Source organism: Lampetra fluviatilis, chromosome 46 (genome assembly GCF_964198595.1).
Source record: "Lampetra fluviatilis chromosome 46, kcLamFluv1.1, whole genome shotgun sequence".
Taxonomy (NCBI): Eukaryota; Metazoa; Chordata; class Hyperoartia; order Petromyzontiformes; family Petromyzontidae; genus Lampetra; species Lampetra fluviatilis.
Genome location: NC_136320.1, coordinates 7,959,415 through 7,974,768, shown reverse-complemented (window position 1 = coordinate 7,974,768; position 15,354 = coordinate 7,959,415). Strand labels below are relative to the sequence as shown.

Sequence of the window (15,354 nt, the reverse complement as noted above, 5' to 3'; positions counted from 1 at the left end):
TATTTTTATTATTTTATTACTTCCCTTCTACGTGACTTTACCGAAAGAACCAAGAAGAAGTATTAATTGTCATTAAGCTGCGATATGCCCCCTAATCTTCGATTATCCTTTCTGTCTCTCATTGTAGCCGCAAGCATGTGTCTCTCCACCGAGTTGAACCTAAAACCCTGATCTCATAAGGGGATTAATAACAGATGGGATAGTCTATAAAACCAGCGGAGATAAGAGGAATTATAACGAGTTCGTATCGTGCACTATACATCACCTCTCCTCCACGATTCTTACTGCCAGCTCGCTTCGCTGTACTGTATTGTACAAGTGAAGATTTGCAACACCATCATCATAAGTGATGGTCAATCCACTGCTGGATGAGGGCTTCCCCAGGCTGCTAACGCCTCTCATTATCTCGCAATGCGACAACCTCACCCGGCAAACTTCACACAACATTTTTGCATCATTCCATCTCCTGAGTAGACGTCCTCTTGAATCTCGATCAACACAGCCTATGATACGCTCCTTACGGACACCCAGGACTTTATTTCAACAGAATCTGGTCGGATCGGTAAACCCTGCATAACAAAAAAGAGATATATTTACGCAGTCGGCACACCACGCCCAGTATACCCGTTACGCTCTGAAGGTGGTCACGTTACGTGCCATCCATTCCAAGTGAAGCCGGTATTAAATGGACCCGGACAAAAGGCTACGTGAAATTCAGTCGTACTCGGGGAGAGCTGGCGTAGTGGAACGGTTCGAATCTGTCTCCTGATGCAAGTTTCTGAAAACCACCTGACCTCTGACCCCCCCCCCCAACAGTATAAATGGTCACGTGTGTGGTGGGGCACAGAGTGTGGGTTTCCCACTCCCCAAGTGTCGGTAGCCTATTCCCACATCTTGGATGTCTGGTTACCGCTTCCTCAAAGAGTCGGCCAATATACACCTTCTTGTGGAGCTCCCTCTAGTGGAGGCCCTTCATTTGAAGAGTATCAAAGACAAAGATCCCTCGTCTAGCCTTTAATAGACTATTGGGGCAAGTGCTCTTAGCGATCACGTATGAGGGCCGCGACGGTACACGAGGGGGTGGGTGGCAGAGGTGTGGACTCGAGTCATGTGACTTGGACTCGAGTCAGACTCGAGTCATGAATTTGATGACTTGCGACTCGACTTGGACTTGCATAACAATGACTTTGTCCCACCTATGAGATGTGGACTCGAGTCATGTGACTTGGACTCGAGTCAGACTCGAGTCATGAATTTGATGACTTGCGACTCGACTTGGACTTGCATAACAATGACTTTGTCCCACCTCTGGTGGGTGGCCATCGCCACGCCGGACCGCCTTTGTCTCCTCAGTGGCGATGTTTACAGACCGCACCAGGTACTCATTTTGAAGCTGTGTCGACCTAGGGGAGGCCCAGGATCGGTTCAGATAATCGTCACCAAAATGCGGGAAGATCACAGTACAGTGAGATATATTTACGTAAAATAACGGACACGCATATAATCTACTAGAAACATAATCGGATTTCGCAATTTGTGTGGCATGGGAAGTTTACGGGCGCGGGGTTGGGACGAGACAATGAGAGCCGTTGGACCGTCAGTGGGTCAAACAAAAGCCACGCACGGCATGGAGATGCAGTGGGGGGCGGATTATAATTTGCATGATAATTAGAACGTAGTACGGTTGGTATTCGCGCCATTGTTATTGTAGGCCGAGGATACCACGAGAGCGCCGTGATTCACAGACACAGTCTGCGGTAAATTCGCAGTGCGGTGATGCTGTTCTGTGTAATGCGAAAGTGGAGTATCTGCGGTGGAATATATTTTTTTCAATTGGCAAAAATGTTGGACCCCGTATTGCCTGCGCTCAATGGCCTGTCTCATTTCGAATGACGTCAGGGGAATCGACGTCCACTGTAAAAAAAAACAGGTGGTGCGTATTTTTTTACGGTAATAACAAGGGTGGCCTATGGGAATTGAACCGCAAATCACCGCAACAATCAGCTAACGACTTACCGCTGGATTACTGGTGTGGGGGAGGGGTGTGGGAGTATACTTGACTTTTCCAATTTAATGGTTAACACATCCGGCAATAATCACCAGGGCAGCATTATGGAGTCAAACCGCAAACAAAATACATTCGGCAATAAGTGGCAAATGCACTACCGCTGGCTGGACCATATTTGGGGAGTGTTGCCGCAGTGTCATGGTTATCTCAACTGGGTACACAGCACTTTGGTTTTCGAATGTAACGGTTAATACATTCGGCAGTAATAACCAGGGCGGCTTGTTGGATTCGAACCGCGGACCTCTGCAACAACAACAAGAAGAAACGACAAATGTGCTATCGCTAAGCCATACCACAATGGTGGTGGGGATGGGGGTATGGTTGGTTTGTCGAATTTAACGGTTAATCAATACACACGGCAGTAATAACCAGGGCAGCTTGCGGGATTCGAACCGCGAACCTAATTCTGCATTCCAAGCGCAAACGCGCTATTGCAAGGCCATGCCACAATGGTGGTGGGGATGGGGGTATGGTTTTGGTTTTCGAATTTAACGGTTAATCAATACACAGTAATAACACTATGTAACACAATTTTTGTTCCTGGGTATTATAAGTGTTATTTCATAATTGCTTATGCCTAAAACGTATAGAAAATAGCTATTATTCCCCACAAACTTTGCTTTTGTGACCAGTACAGTGATATTTTCAAATTTGCCTATTTTTAATGAGAAAACGTGCGACCTCGTCTTTTCATTCACAAAAAAGTCAGAAAAACAAAATGTTAATCAAAATTAACATGTATTTATACTAAAGTAATACAAAAATTACTACTAAAGATTTAGAAGTGAGTAGTTTTTCGAGATTTACGATTATACTGTATATCACTTTCACGAATCAGCCCCCAAATGTAGTCTCCCATCATGTTCTCGTTATACTGTCCTTGGTAGCGGCATTCAAAGTCCAGTATATCCTGGTGGAAGCGCTCGCCTTGCTCCTTCGAGTACGCTCCCATGTTCTCCTTGAATTTATCAAGATGAGCATCAAGGATATGGACTTTGAGGGACATCCTACAGCCCATTGTGCCGTAGTTCTTCACCAGTCTCAACCAGCTCCACGTAGTTTTGACCTTGTGAATGCCCAGGAAGCCACAAACCACTGCGACAAAGCTGTTCCAAGCCGCTTTGTCCTTACTAGTGAGCTTCTTGTGGAATTCATTGCACTCCAGGATCTTCTTTATCTGTGGTCCGGCAAAGACACCGGCTTTGACCTTTGCCTCAGACAGATTAGGGAAGAAGTAGTGATGGTACTTGAAGGCTGCCGACTCCTTATCTACAGTTCTGACGAATTGTTTCATAAGGCCCAATTTGATGTGCAGTGGTGGCATCAGCACCTTCCGGGGGTCCACCAGTGGCTCCCACTTGACGTTGTTCCTCCCCACATAGAACTTGGTCCGCTGTGGCCAGTCCCGCCTGTGGTAGTGCGCCTTGGTGTCCCTGCTGTCCCAAAGGCATAGATAGCAGGTAAACTTGGTAAAACCACCTTTGAGACCCATCAGGAATGCCGCCATTTTGAAGTCTCTGATGACCTCCCAGCCATACTCATCATACTTAAAGGCGTCCAGCAAGGTCTTGATGCTGTTGTAATCCTCTTTGTGGGGCACCGAGTGAGCCAGGGGAAGAGATGGGTACTTGTTACTATTATGGAGCAGAACGGCTTTGAGGCTCCTGGATGAGCTGTCAATGAAGAGGCGCCACTCATTCTGGTTACCGGCGATTCCGATTGCCATGAACAGACCGGTCACATTGTGGCAGAAGCAGAGTTCATCTTGACGGGTGAAGAAGCTGCAAAAAGGTTGGTGATGCTTCCTCTGATCTGCGACTTGCACACTTTTATCCAACAAGTTCTACTGCTTGAGCCTAGACGTCAAAAGCTCGGCATTGGACTTGGTGAAACCAAGATCTCTGATCAAGTAGTTGAGGTCTTTTTGGTTGGGGTAGTATGGGTTTCTGTCAGCTCCACCTCTGAAATTGTCATCTGGATCTACAACGTCTTCCTCGCTCTCTGACTTGCTGCTCTCTTATAAAGACGGCTGCTCTCTCTCCGGAGGAGTGGGTACGGGGAGCTCATGGCAGTGTGGCAGCGGGGCAATCGATGAAGGAAGGTCCGGATATGTGATAGCAGGTTCATTCTTGCCAGTCTGACGTTTGGAAGGGTCCACCATGCAGAAGTAGCAGTTGCTTGAGTGGTCAGTGAGTTTCTTCTAAATTCTTGGGACAGTGAACTTTATGACTCTCTTTTCTTCTCTGTACCATCCTACAAAAATACATTTATTTCACCCATGACTAATGTGCAAGAGATTCTCGCAACATTTTTGATATATGATATATGTTTTCAATAACATTTAAATTTGTTAAACATTTTAAAATTAAATACTTTTACAATTTTACTAATTTTAACACATTTTATAACATAAAATTCCGAGCAACAATTGTCCATCATACCTTCCAAAGTTTTTTTTGCATTGATCGCATGCCGAAATATGCATTGTAGGCCTCACACATCTTAGCAGATGCTTCCACAGAGTACTTTTTCGCTCTCGTCTTGATAAATTGCCCGTATACATAGCAAAATGCGTCTGCCGGATGCTTGCAGCCTCTTGATGCCCTCTCAGAAAAATGCAGATATGTATCCACTTAGGCAGCTGGAAATAAACTGAACTGGTGGGCTTAAGGCCCCTGTATTTATACTACTATTTATATTACTGTAAAGTTCTAGAATATTTTAGAAGTTACTCCAAGTTTACTCAGCACTGAATATATCTGGAATGTTCCGGAAAATAGGTAAATCACTGTCCTGGTTACAAAAGCGAAGTTTGTGGGGAATAATAACCATTTTCTGTACTTTTGAGGCATAAGCAATAAGGAAATAACACTTACTACCCAGGAACAAAAAATAAATACAATTGTTACACAGTGTAACCAGGCCGGCTTGCGGGAATCGAACCGCGGACCCAATTCTGCATTGCAAGCAGCAAACGCGCTGCCGGCTGGGGGGCTTCTAGCACAATGGGGGGGGGGGGGGGGTATTCCACTCCTCCTCACACGCACCAGCTCGCGATGTGATGAAAGCGCCTAAACCATTCGTATTGTGTGTGAATCCTTGGTCTCCAAAGCACGAAGTCTAGCGCCTCGCGCGTGCAGAGAGCATCAGGCACACCCGAAGAAAGAACCACCACCCCCCGCCCCTATCCCTCTGCATCCGTGTCCTCTCTCTCTCTACACACACATATCTATAATTACTATTTAGATATTTTGTTGTTTTCGCTTCTCCTTTCTCGCTCGGGGAGGAGGTGGTTGGGGTGGGTGGGTGGAGGGGTGTTGTACATTCAGCCCGCACCACCCGAGGCACGGGCGGCTCCACGGACGCCTGTAAACGCTAAATCAGGGACACGCGGCGACAGCGGACAGAGGGGAGGAGGGGGGAAGGGGCAGTGGAGAGAGAGAGAGAGGAGAGAGGGAGGGAGCAGGAGGAGGAGGAGAGGGGGAGGAGGAGACGTGGCTGGCAATTGGAAAGGGGAGCTATCCAGAAAAAAAAGCCACCCAGCTACAGCCCTCGTATAGAAAATGGCCGGGTAAACGTGCCTCCATCACAGCAGACGCAGTCTTTCTGGTGGGAGGCTGGGACGGGACTGGATACCAACCGGCGACATCACATCACTCCGCCGAGGACCCAAAAACCCCACGGTATTTGCTGCTGCTGCTGCTACTACGAGTGGTCGGAATGAATGCAAGCGGCGGGGGTAGATGAATGAGTGCGCACGCGCCTGTGGTGTTGCGTTTGCTGTCATCTAGCAGGTTGCATTGTTCCGCTAGTGCCCGCCGCTGACGACGACCGAATTCGTGTGTTGCGTGCCACGTTGGGCCTCATCTCGGTGCTGCTGCTGCTCGTCTGACGCTCTTTGCTGTAGACACGTGCGCGCAATCCAACGGGGCACGTTCGTGCCCACGTTTCCGAGTTGATTTTTTTTGGCTTCGCTCCGGATTATTGTGCAGTGTTAATAATGAATGAAAGGGCACGCCAGCCGTTGTCGGGATTGCCACTCGTTCTGCCGTGCTATGATGAGCGGTACCTAAACCCCCACACCCCCCCACACACACTCCCTCGTCGTTTGTGCTCGCCGATGCAGCCTTTAATTCATTTAAAGCCCCGTTATAACTATCAGCAATCTCACCATGCATGCGTTTATTATCGGTGCGAATGTTCGCCAACGAGTGCGTCCGCACGCCCGTCTCCTCTGTTGAATCGGTCGGGGTTTTGTTTTTTGTTTTGTTATTTCAGTGAAACCAAACGTTGATCTCTTCTCACGCGATCGCTCTACGCGATATGAATTTGATGAAGCGGCAGGCGGAAGGCGCGCTCCTTGGCACAACATCGCCGACGGACAATCCGTGTGCGTGCGCGCGTGCCTCGATGTGCAGTCACACACAAAGTGCTACTTACTGCCTTTGACAATTGCAGTTGCTCTCCGCGATTTGCAAAGGCAGCATTTTAATCGTGCAAATGCTGTGAGGCTAGTTACTTAACCTCAACACACACTGTCGGTGTATGATGAAGTCACTAATTGGCACGTTTTGTCTACGTGACGAACCTTACTGATTGGATGCGTCGGGTGGTGGTGGGTTCACGACACATTTATATTTACGCGATCTCACCCAACTCCCCCCCCCCCCCCTTGATTATGAATAACATTGGTCGTGAAAGCCTAATGTTTCGTTCAACGATTAGGCTGCCTCGCAAAAGATGATTCATGTGAATAGGTGCTCGCAAACAAGTCCTTATGTACAGTCGAATTACCATAATTAGCGGGTCTTGCAAGCTAAGCAGGAGGGGTGGTCGAAACTGGTGAGTGTTTGGATTAGCGATCATCACCACCACCACCGTCACCTCCAGTAGGGCTTGCCAGGAGTTGTCGGTGTGGGGATACGGGGATTTGACCAGGAGGTGGCGGTGCTAAGTGTCGCTCCCTCGCACACGCGAAGCCAAAACTCCATATTATTTTTGGGGGCATAAATGGGCCAAACATCCCAATGGAGTAGAACCATCCTGAAAATGAGTCTTGAGACTCAGCATGTCATTTGCTGTCATTATTTTGAGCATAACTTCCCCATTAGTCTTTTAAAACTCGACCAGGTTTCTCTGTGTGTGTGTCTCTATGTTTAGCTTTATATAGTGAACAAAGTTCACAATGGCACCAACACGCACACACAATATTGTACGTGAACAACCGTGTCATATGATTGACTGGGCAACTAAAATTGCAGCAGGCAAGGAGCAAGCAGTTAATTCAAATTAAATCTGCCTTAGCTTCTTACCATCATTGCTTAAATGTACACAAATGAGTTACCTTATTATTCGTCTATTTAATTACAGCACGTTTGTTTAAACACTACAAACTCTTAATCGTGTCTGCTTTAAAAAGTTGAATCTTGTTAAGGGCAAGAAACCGTTCTTAAAAGTTGTACTTTACCATAATGCATGCATATAAATTATGAATACAAGAAAATGTGGGCCTTCATAATAAGTCAAAATGTTTTGTCCGTTGTTCATTAATTTACAGAATAAGCTAACGTGTTACATACTGCATGCATTAACCTGTAGGGCTGGAGGGGTGGTGCAGTGATTGGTCAGCGCTATGAATTTGGCAATCAGAGCCTGAGGCTCAGTCACGGCTAACATGAGTGGCGAGTGATAAGTAAACTGCAAAATGGTCCTGGACAAATCCCGTAGCCAACCATCTTCACCAACTCTCACTGACCAGCTTGGTGAAGTATGGTAAAAACAATGCCCACGACCATCAGGGTGTAGTAGAGACCTTCGTTCAGCAGTGGATTGTCAAAAGTTGCTCAATTAAATTATTCATATTTAGTTTTAAAATGTTTAGTGTTGTTAAAAGTTACAGCCTCTGACTCGCAGTACTGCTGTGGCAGTTACGACATATAAATAATTCAGCTGCAATTTTCAAATCCTATTTATATACTGATCTATTATATATATGGAAGTCAGTACCACATTAAAGACACCAGAGGGAAGGTAATCAACTGTGGTGTTTGTTGTTGTTAAGGATTGGCGGGTGAGCGGTACGACTTGCTGACATCATGCCGAAAGACGCGCCAGATGTTCAACGGAGCAACTCCATCATCCCGTGCTTTATCTTCGTGGAGGTGCCTTGCTTGATTTACCCGTGTCTCTTTCACCCCTTCCCCTTTTACCCCTTTCCCTTTTATCCCTTTCCCATTCCAATGCCGTACGTCATCGGGTTTTCTTCCAAATCCATTCCGATGACTTGTAGCACGACATAGAGAGTGGCAGTCGTGTGGCTATGGCTCTCCATGGTGAGTGCGATGTCTTTAAAATCAACGGCGCGCCACCTCTCTGAAGAAAATGAAAGCCGAGCCGCTTGCGCGATCCGAGATTCAGCGTTGAACGGGACACCAGCACTGCAGGGATAGCGTTACACACGTTTTAATTTCCACGGTGTTATTGCTAGCACACTGAACTTACTGGACTTGCAATACGAAGATCGACAGTTCGATTCAACCTTGGTTTGATCTTTCCGTGCGGCAGTTGAAACAATGGTGAAAGTTTCTTAAATCTACCCCGACCGCCCCACCTCTATCCACCCAGCTGCGTGGAAGAGTAGGCCAAACACCCTCTAGAGCAGGAGTCCCCAACCCCCGGGCCGCGGACCGGTACTGGTACTGGTCTGCGGCCTGTTAGGTACCGGTCCGTGGCCCGGGCCGCACAGCAGGAGGTGAGCGGTGAGTCCGCGCGTGGCCCGCCCATTATTTTATTTACCACTTTTGTCCGCGCCTCTTTCCCGAACTGCGCACTTGTCTCGGTCAAAGTTTTGGTAAGCCCACAATCTAACCCCTAGCCACAATGAGTAAAAAACAAACGTCGCTGGAGAGTTCTTTGAAAAGGGGGAAAGACCCAATGATGAACCCCCCCCCCCGGTCCATGAAAAAAATGTCTTCCACGAAACCGGTCCATGGTGCCAAAAGGTTGGGGACCACTGTTCTAGAGGGCTTTCTAGAATTATTTCTATTAGAGATCCTTCCACCAGCAGCAGTGGCGTGAGCAAGGAATTTCAGGGCTCCACCTTTAGATTTGACTTCCGAACTGCCTCCTTGGTGCTGTTGGTGCTAAGCCACACGGGGAAGCGGTTGTTTTCTCTGTGGAACTCCTATGGATGTCCACCAGACAAGACTGCCAGACGTGGAGAATGACCTCCAAGTGAAGGCATAGACCGGGGGATGGCCGAACCGCAGCTCGCAGGCCACGTGCCGACTCCCCGGCTGTTCATTTTTACTTTTTTAACTAAACTTTACTTTAAACTGGAAAAACAAATTGCAAAAGTGCAAAGTGGCCCGGATTCCTTGCGTACGCAGGGCACTCATGCAGTTTTATCCATTAAAAACCAAACAACAGCACAACCACCGTGAACCCCGCACGTCACCCGCTCACGTGACCTCCCCACGTGACCGCCCCATGTACCCACCTACCCCCCTCACGTGATCGCCCCACTTGACGAGAAAAGTGGAGCACCTTTGGAATATTTTTGGATCCCAACGCCACTCGCTGGTGTGTCGTAGTGGCGAGGACGTTGTGATGGCACCATAACAAAGTTTTTTTTTTAACCCATCTGTTTAGGCTGCTTGAGTGTTATCCCCCTCATCCGTGTAGGATTTATCTGGGAAATCAAGCTTCCTCGCCACATGGAAGAGAGACATTTACTTGAATTGGCCAAACATCCAATTGCAAGCAGCATCCTTAAACAGTCTCTTCACTCGTTGAGGATTTCCTGGATGCTAAATCCAGTTGTAAATGTGGTGTGGGATATAATATACAGGTGACATTTTACTAGTCAATCTAATAAAAACAATTAGGGCGCTGTGGTGGCAAGATGTTAACTACCTCGCTTGGTATACAGGAGGTCGTGGGTTCCATCCCGATCCCGACCCTGACGCCTGTATATTTGGAGTGTTCTATCTCCACGTGGTCGCGTGGTGTTTTCACCAGGTCCTCCGGTTTTTCCCCCCACATTTCGAATCAACATCACGCGTTTAGACTATTTGGCTGCTGTACATTTCCACGTGATGATGAAGCCACTTTGTTGAGCCATTGTTTGTGGCCAGGTCGCTTTTGATGAAGAGCTATATAGCTCAGTGGTAAAATAATAGTTCGTTTTAATTTTTTTTAACAATGCAAACGTTGTGTAGGATTTTAATGGCAAAGCACAGAACGGACAACACTGTCTCCCAAAATATGATTCACACATTGCCTGACACCGCATTTGCCTCGGTCAGTCCTGGCTGTTGACCTCCATTGTATACACGTGCAAGGGGGAGTGGTGGCACAGTGGTCAGCACACCAAGTAAAATTTCTAGCCACGGTGAGCATCAGCGGCAAGTGATATCTGAACTGCTCCTGTGTCCACCCACACTGACCAGCGTTTTGAAGTATGGACAAACAACCTTGATAACTGACATCGCATGCAGGAGATTGATAAAGGGCTGCAATTTGTTGTTATGATTGCAGTTGGGAGGCAATGTGCATCGGTATACGCGTGTCACGACAACTCGAATGTCAGAAGTTTCACCGTCCTCAAATAAATGTTGGGCAACAGATCAAACTAGCTGGTGATTTTGAGCCAGTGGTGGAAGTTTCACATTTTCCGATGGCAGGTGCCATTTTATCGGTGCCACATTCACTGGTGGCTTCATAGCGAGTGGGGTGAGTGGTAAAGTGGGTGCTCAGTTCAGTAACTTGAGATGATGAAGGGCTTTCTCAACCCTAGCTACAAGGTTAATTCCAGACTCATGATTGTAAAACCCCGTTGTTGTTTGTCATCGTCGTTGTCACTGCAAACTGCAATTATTTCGACGTCCTAATAAGTTAATTGCTTTAAGCGGTGGACTCGGTTGTATTTCGCGATTGAAGCACTTTAACATATTGTTAGTCATGATGCTGCCTCAAGCAAATAAAAAATTGCGAAAATTAAATAATGACGCACATGCCTCGCATTTAACAGTCGGCATGCCTGCTCGTTGCATTCATTTCCTCAACATATTACTCCAGTACTTCTGTCAAGGGCTTGCACTTTAATGACACTTACGCATTCCAGCGCATTTAAAGTTAAATTTCAAACGAAAGAAAGGACATACTCTTTGGTTCTTTCGGTAAAGTCACGTAGGTATACATTTTGTATTTATTTTATTTTATATCTACGTGACTTTACCGAAAGAACCAAAGAGTATGGATCCCTGCAGTCACGAACACCTCAAATCTAGATTGAAAGAAAGGGCAGCTGTGTTCTTTCCATTGAATTGTGTTTAAACTGTTGCTCATGAACTCCAAAACGTGCCGTCTGTAATTTTTTTATTGGGTTTTAAAAAAATGCCTCCGGAGTTTTGTCACAGAGGGTAAGGGTTGGAAAAAGATAATTTAAAGAAGGGGGGGGGGGGTCACAGGAGGCTGTGTATGATAAGATCCCGCTATCAAAAATATTGGCTCGAAAATCCTGGCGGCTCAGAATTAAAATTTGACTCTAGGAAGAAATTTACGCGCACAGAACTCATTTCCATCGATTGGCTGTGTGGTGTCAGCATGCTGTAAATCTTACGATCCCCTGGCCCATACACATGGAGCATTCGTTCTCAGTGCGATATCTGCCTCGGCTGATAGTAAAAGGTAAAACAAATGTATAGAGGTGTAGACCTGCAATGTCCCACTCACGTGATTGCTGGTGGTAGGGCCTCCATGAGACGGAGCTCTAGAGAGGTTCCCCCAGAGGGTGCTTTGGCCTACTCTTCCACTCTGGTAATACGTTTTTGTAAGAAGCATGCGGACCCACACTTTACGTGTTGGACTTCTTTCGCACCGTATGTAGCCAACCACGCTAATCGGAGGTGGGGGGAAGGACAGCAAACGAAACACACAAACTTTACCCTACCATACGTGACTTGCTGATAAAGTAAGTGTAACCCAATTATACTGCTGGGCAGACAGAGGCGGGGGGATTTATGAAACTTACACCATTGTTTAAAAAACATCATGCGATTGTATGATAATAATATATCAGTATTGGTGCCAGCAGTATCGTGCTATGTAGGGACAAGAAATTCCTGTGGTCGGCACATTAATTTTTATCTACTGGTGCCTGGAAGAATGGAATGGCGACCGTTGGATTTCAAGCCCAAGTGCTGCTGCTAAACATTACACCACTTGTGGCAGCATCTGAGTGAGCGGTACAGCATTGGCACTTCATTTGACGTGCCAGTCTTCTCTCAGGGAAGCATGCATCACGCGACGAATTGGGAAGCCGCTGCAAGTGTCGCAACGATAAGATAAATGTGTTGTTACCTGGGAGAGTCTGTGCATTCTCGTGAAGTGAAACACTTGCGCTTTTTGTTTTTCAAAGTGTCCCTTTTTTTGACTCTCACTTCTGTGTTTTAGACGAGCAGAAGGACCCTTTTTTACTGTCTGAACGATGGCCACGAACTCAGCGTGCCAACCTCACAGCCCAAATTCTCTGGATTGTTCGACGCATCCTTTCTAAGGCAAAAAGTTTGGCGATGCGTCCGATACTCCGGTGGCTGTGTGTGCCCTGTGTGACCATGGTGAGTCGCGGTGCAGTGTTTAGCGCGCTGCTCTGCGAACCCAGCGACCAGAGTTCGATTCCTGCTCATGGTCAACACCGGTGACAATTATCTGAACCGGTTCTGGGTTGACGCAGCCTCAAATGAGGACCTGGCAAGGTGTGTAAACATCGCCACTGGGGAGACAAAGGCGGCCGGGCGTGGTGTTGGCCACCCACACCCCCCCTCGTGTGCCGTGCCGACCTTCACAGGTGCTCGCTAACAGCACTTGCCCCAACAGTCTGTTATGGCTATACGGGGGCTCTTTGTCTGAGTCTTTTTGCATTCTCTCTAAGCTTCAGATCTCAGGTGTGAATTAATTGACAGTATGGGACCATTTTATTGCTGTGCAGTCACCAGTGACGAGGCTTGGACCATCTCGTTCGCTGCATGTGGGGGCCTTCATATGAAGAGTGATGACCTAGTGCTTGAACCCCATGACTTAGGCGTGGTAGAGTCACTGCACTGAATTAAACCTGGACCGTGTCAGTCACACCACCGTTATCGTCCGTGTAATTTCATTACATAAATAGTCATAATAGTACTTTATTAGGCTACAGTGCATTTGTATTAGCCTTTGAATTTTTAAAATATTTTTGAAAATATGAATCCAAGGCTACATCTCTCATGGCATATGTGGAATTGTTTATTTTCTCAAGTTGACAATGGTCCTGATCCAGGAGTGGAAATTCTCCATTCTTTTGGCAGGAATAAAGATATCAAAGAATGCCTTTTGTAGCCTTGTTCTTGGTTCTTTCGATAAAGTCACGTAGAAGGGAACCAATAAAAGAAAAAAAATATAAAACAATAAAATTCTCACGATGTTTCGATTGCAACACATCTGATGATGATTGTTTGTGTTGCAGTCGAAACGTCGTGGGAATTTTATTGTTTTACATTTTATTATTTTATTGTTCCCTTCTACGTGACTTTACGGAAAGAACCAAGAATATGAATCCCTGCAGTCACGAAAGCTTTAAATAAAAAAATACTGTAGCTTTGTAAAGCTATAGCAGTGTTACTTGAAGCTGATTTATCAGCCTCATCGCAATGATGAACTGATGTGTTCTATATTCAAGAAGAGTCTGATTTTTTTTCAATTGGAGTGTCTTATTTTACATGTTATGTTCTAATTAGGGCAGATGTATCATGGGGGTTCAAAGGTAACAGAAGCACAATATCAACGCATGCCTATTATACATGGCAATAAAATTGGTTATTTTATGTGTTGCTGTGTAAGAACATTCAACACTGAACCCACACATGATGGTTATGTTACATTTTGTGGTGATCAAGTTCTGTGCTCCACACTGTAATTCACTTACCGTAGAATTGGCCATATGTCAGGGCAATTTTGACCTATCCTGACCCTGTGGGTGTCATCAATAATTAAAGAATGGAAATTCGACAGCAGCTTGAGCTAGTTCTATGTTTTCACCTACACTTTTTATTTTACCAGGTCAGGACCACTGAGCTACCATGTAGCACTTTTGCAGAAGCGACCTGTCTATCACAAATGGCAGCTCAACAACGTGGCTTATCATGTGGAAATGTATAGCAGCCAAATACTCTAAATGCACGTTTCTAAATGTGTTGGGAAAATAACCGGAGGACCCAGGAGAAAGAAAATCCACTCGACCACGGGGAGATGTGCAAACTCTAAATATACGGCAGGCGTCAGGGTCGGGAATGAACCACAGACCTCCTGCATACCAGGCGAGGGCGTTAACATCTCGCCAACCGCAGGGCCCGGTTCGATAACACTGCACAAACACACGCACACTCTTGGTGTGATCAAGATTTTATCGTATGGGGTTCACCTCCCTAAACTGCCACGTGTCCCGCCATGGCATTGGCGTGACGCGTTGTGTCGAGGTTTGAGAGGCTGGTGAACATCTCGGCTCTGTCTGTTACCACCACTCCTTCCGTCGTCGTCTGCTGTCGAAGATCAACCCAAGCTCGGCCTCTGATTTTCGGAATAAGACGTTGCCTTTCACATAACCCTAACGCTGAAGCACGCAGTTCTAATAACAATCTTATGATAATTATTTAAAAATAGAACATGCATTTATGGAGATACTGTGTCTATAAATATACATTACATATATAGCAACTAAACATATAAACAGCTTGCCTTGATTTTTTGTTTTCTAATTGCAAAGCATACACTGCATTTTTGGCTGATTGTATATAACGCCGAGACTCTTTGAGCTGACCCTTAAGGGAACTGATCCAAAAATAAAAAAAAATAACCGTCAGCTGTAATTGCAGCGCATATGCTCGCTTTGGAAGCAGATTGTGTGGTCGCTGGCCGCGGTGCTGATTCGTTGTCAGTGTGCTCAGCACTTTGTGATTGGCGCTCTCTGCTGGCCGCATGCAGGGTGGCAATTCAAAGGCCCCGGTGCTGTTCAACGTTGCAATGCTCAAAGTTGATACTTTCAAATTTGCCCATTGGCCTCTTGGCTGCAGTGAGCAATTGGCCCTCTCTCATCCTCTCGATGGCCCCGAGTCAGTGCTGGGAACTCCACATGTGTATGTATGTTGAACTTGTTTCACAGCATACGTAGCCAACCGTGCTCGTCGGAGCTGTGGGGGAAAGGAAAACAAACTAAAGGCAAAAAGCAGTTGTAAAGAAATTAGTTTTCAATC

At 46.3% G+C, this 15,354-nt stretch overlaps 1 protein-coding gene across 3 annotated transcripts in view; it reads left to right on the top strand.

Moving 5' to 3' along the window:
* Nucleotides 1–1,309: 1,309 nt before the first annotated feature.
* Nucleotides 1,310–15,354, top strand: part of LOC144947735 (phospholipid phosphatase-related protein type 5-like) — a 54,533-nt gene continuing 40,488 nt past the window's right edge. Inside the window, exons 1-3 of one of the 3 annotated variants that reach the window (XM_078877067.1) lie at nt 1,310–1,378; nt 5,661–5,751; nt 8,130–8,229. In XM_078877067.1, coding sequence (XP_078733193.1) covers nt 8,164–8,229 — 66 coding nt within the window. In that variant the 5' untranslated portion in view covers nt 1,310–1,378; nt 5,661–5,751; nt 8,130–8,163. Of the gene's footprint in view, nt 1,379–3,847; nt 3,860–5,532; nt 5,752–8,129; nt 8,230–15,354 lie in introns of those variants that run through there. The other 2 variants (XM_078877068.1, XM_078877066.1) reach the window with 2 other exon arrangements.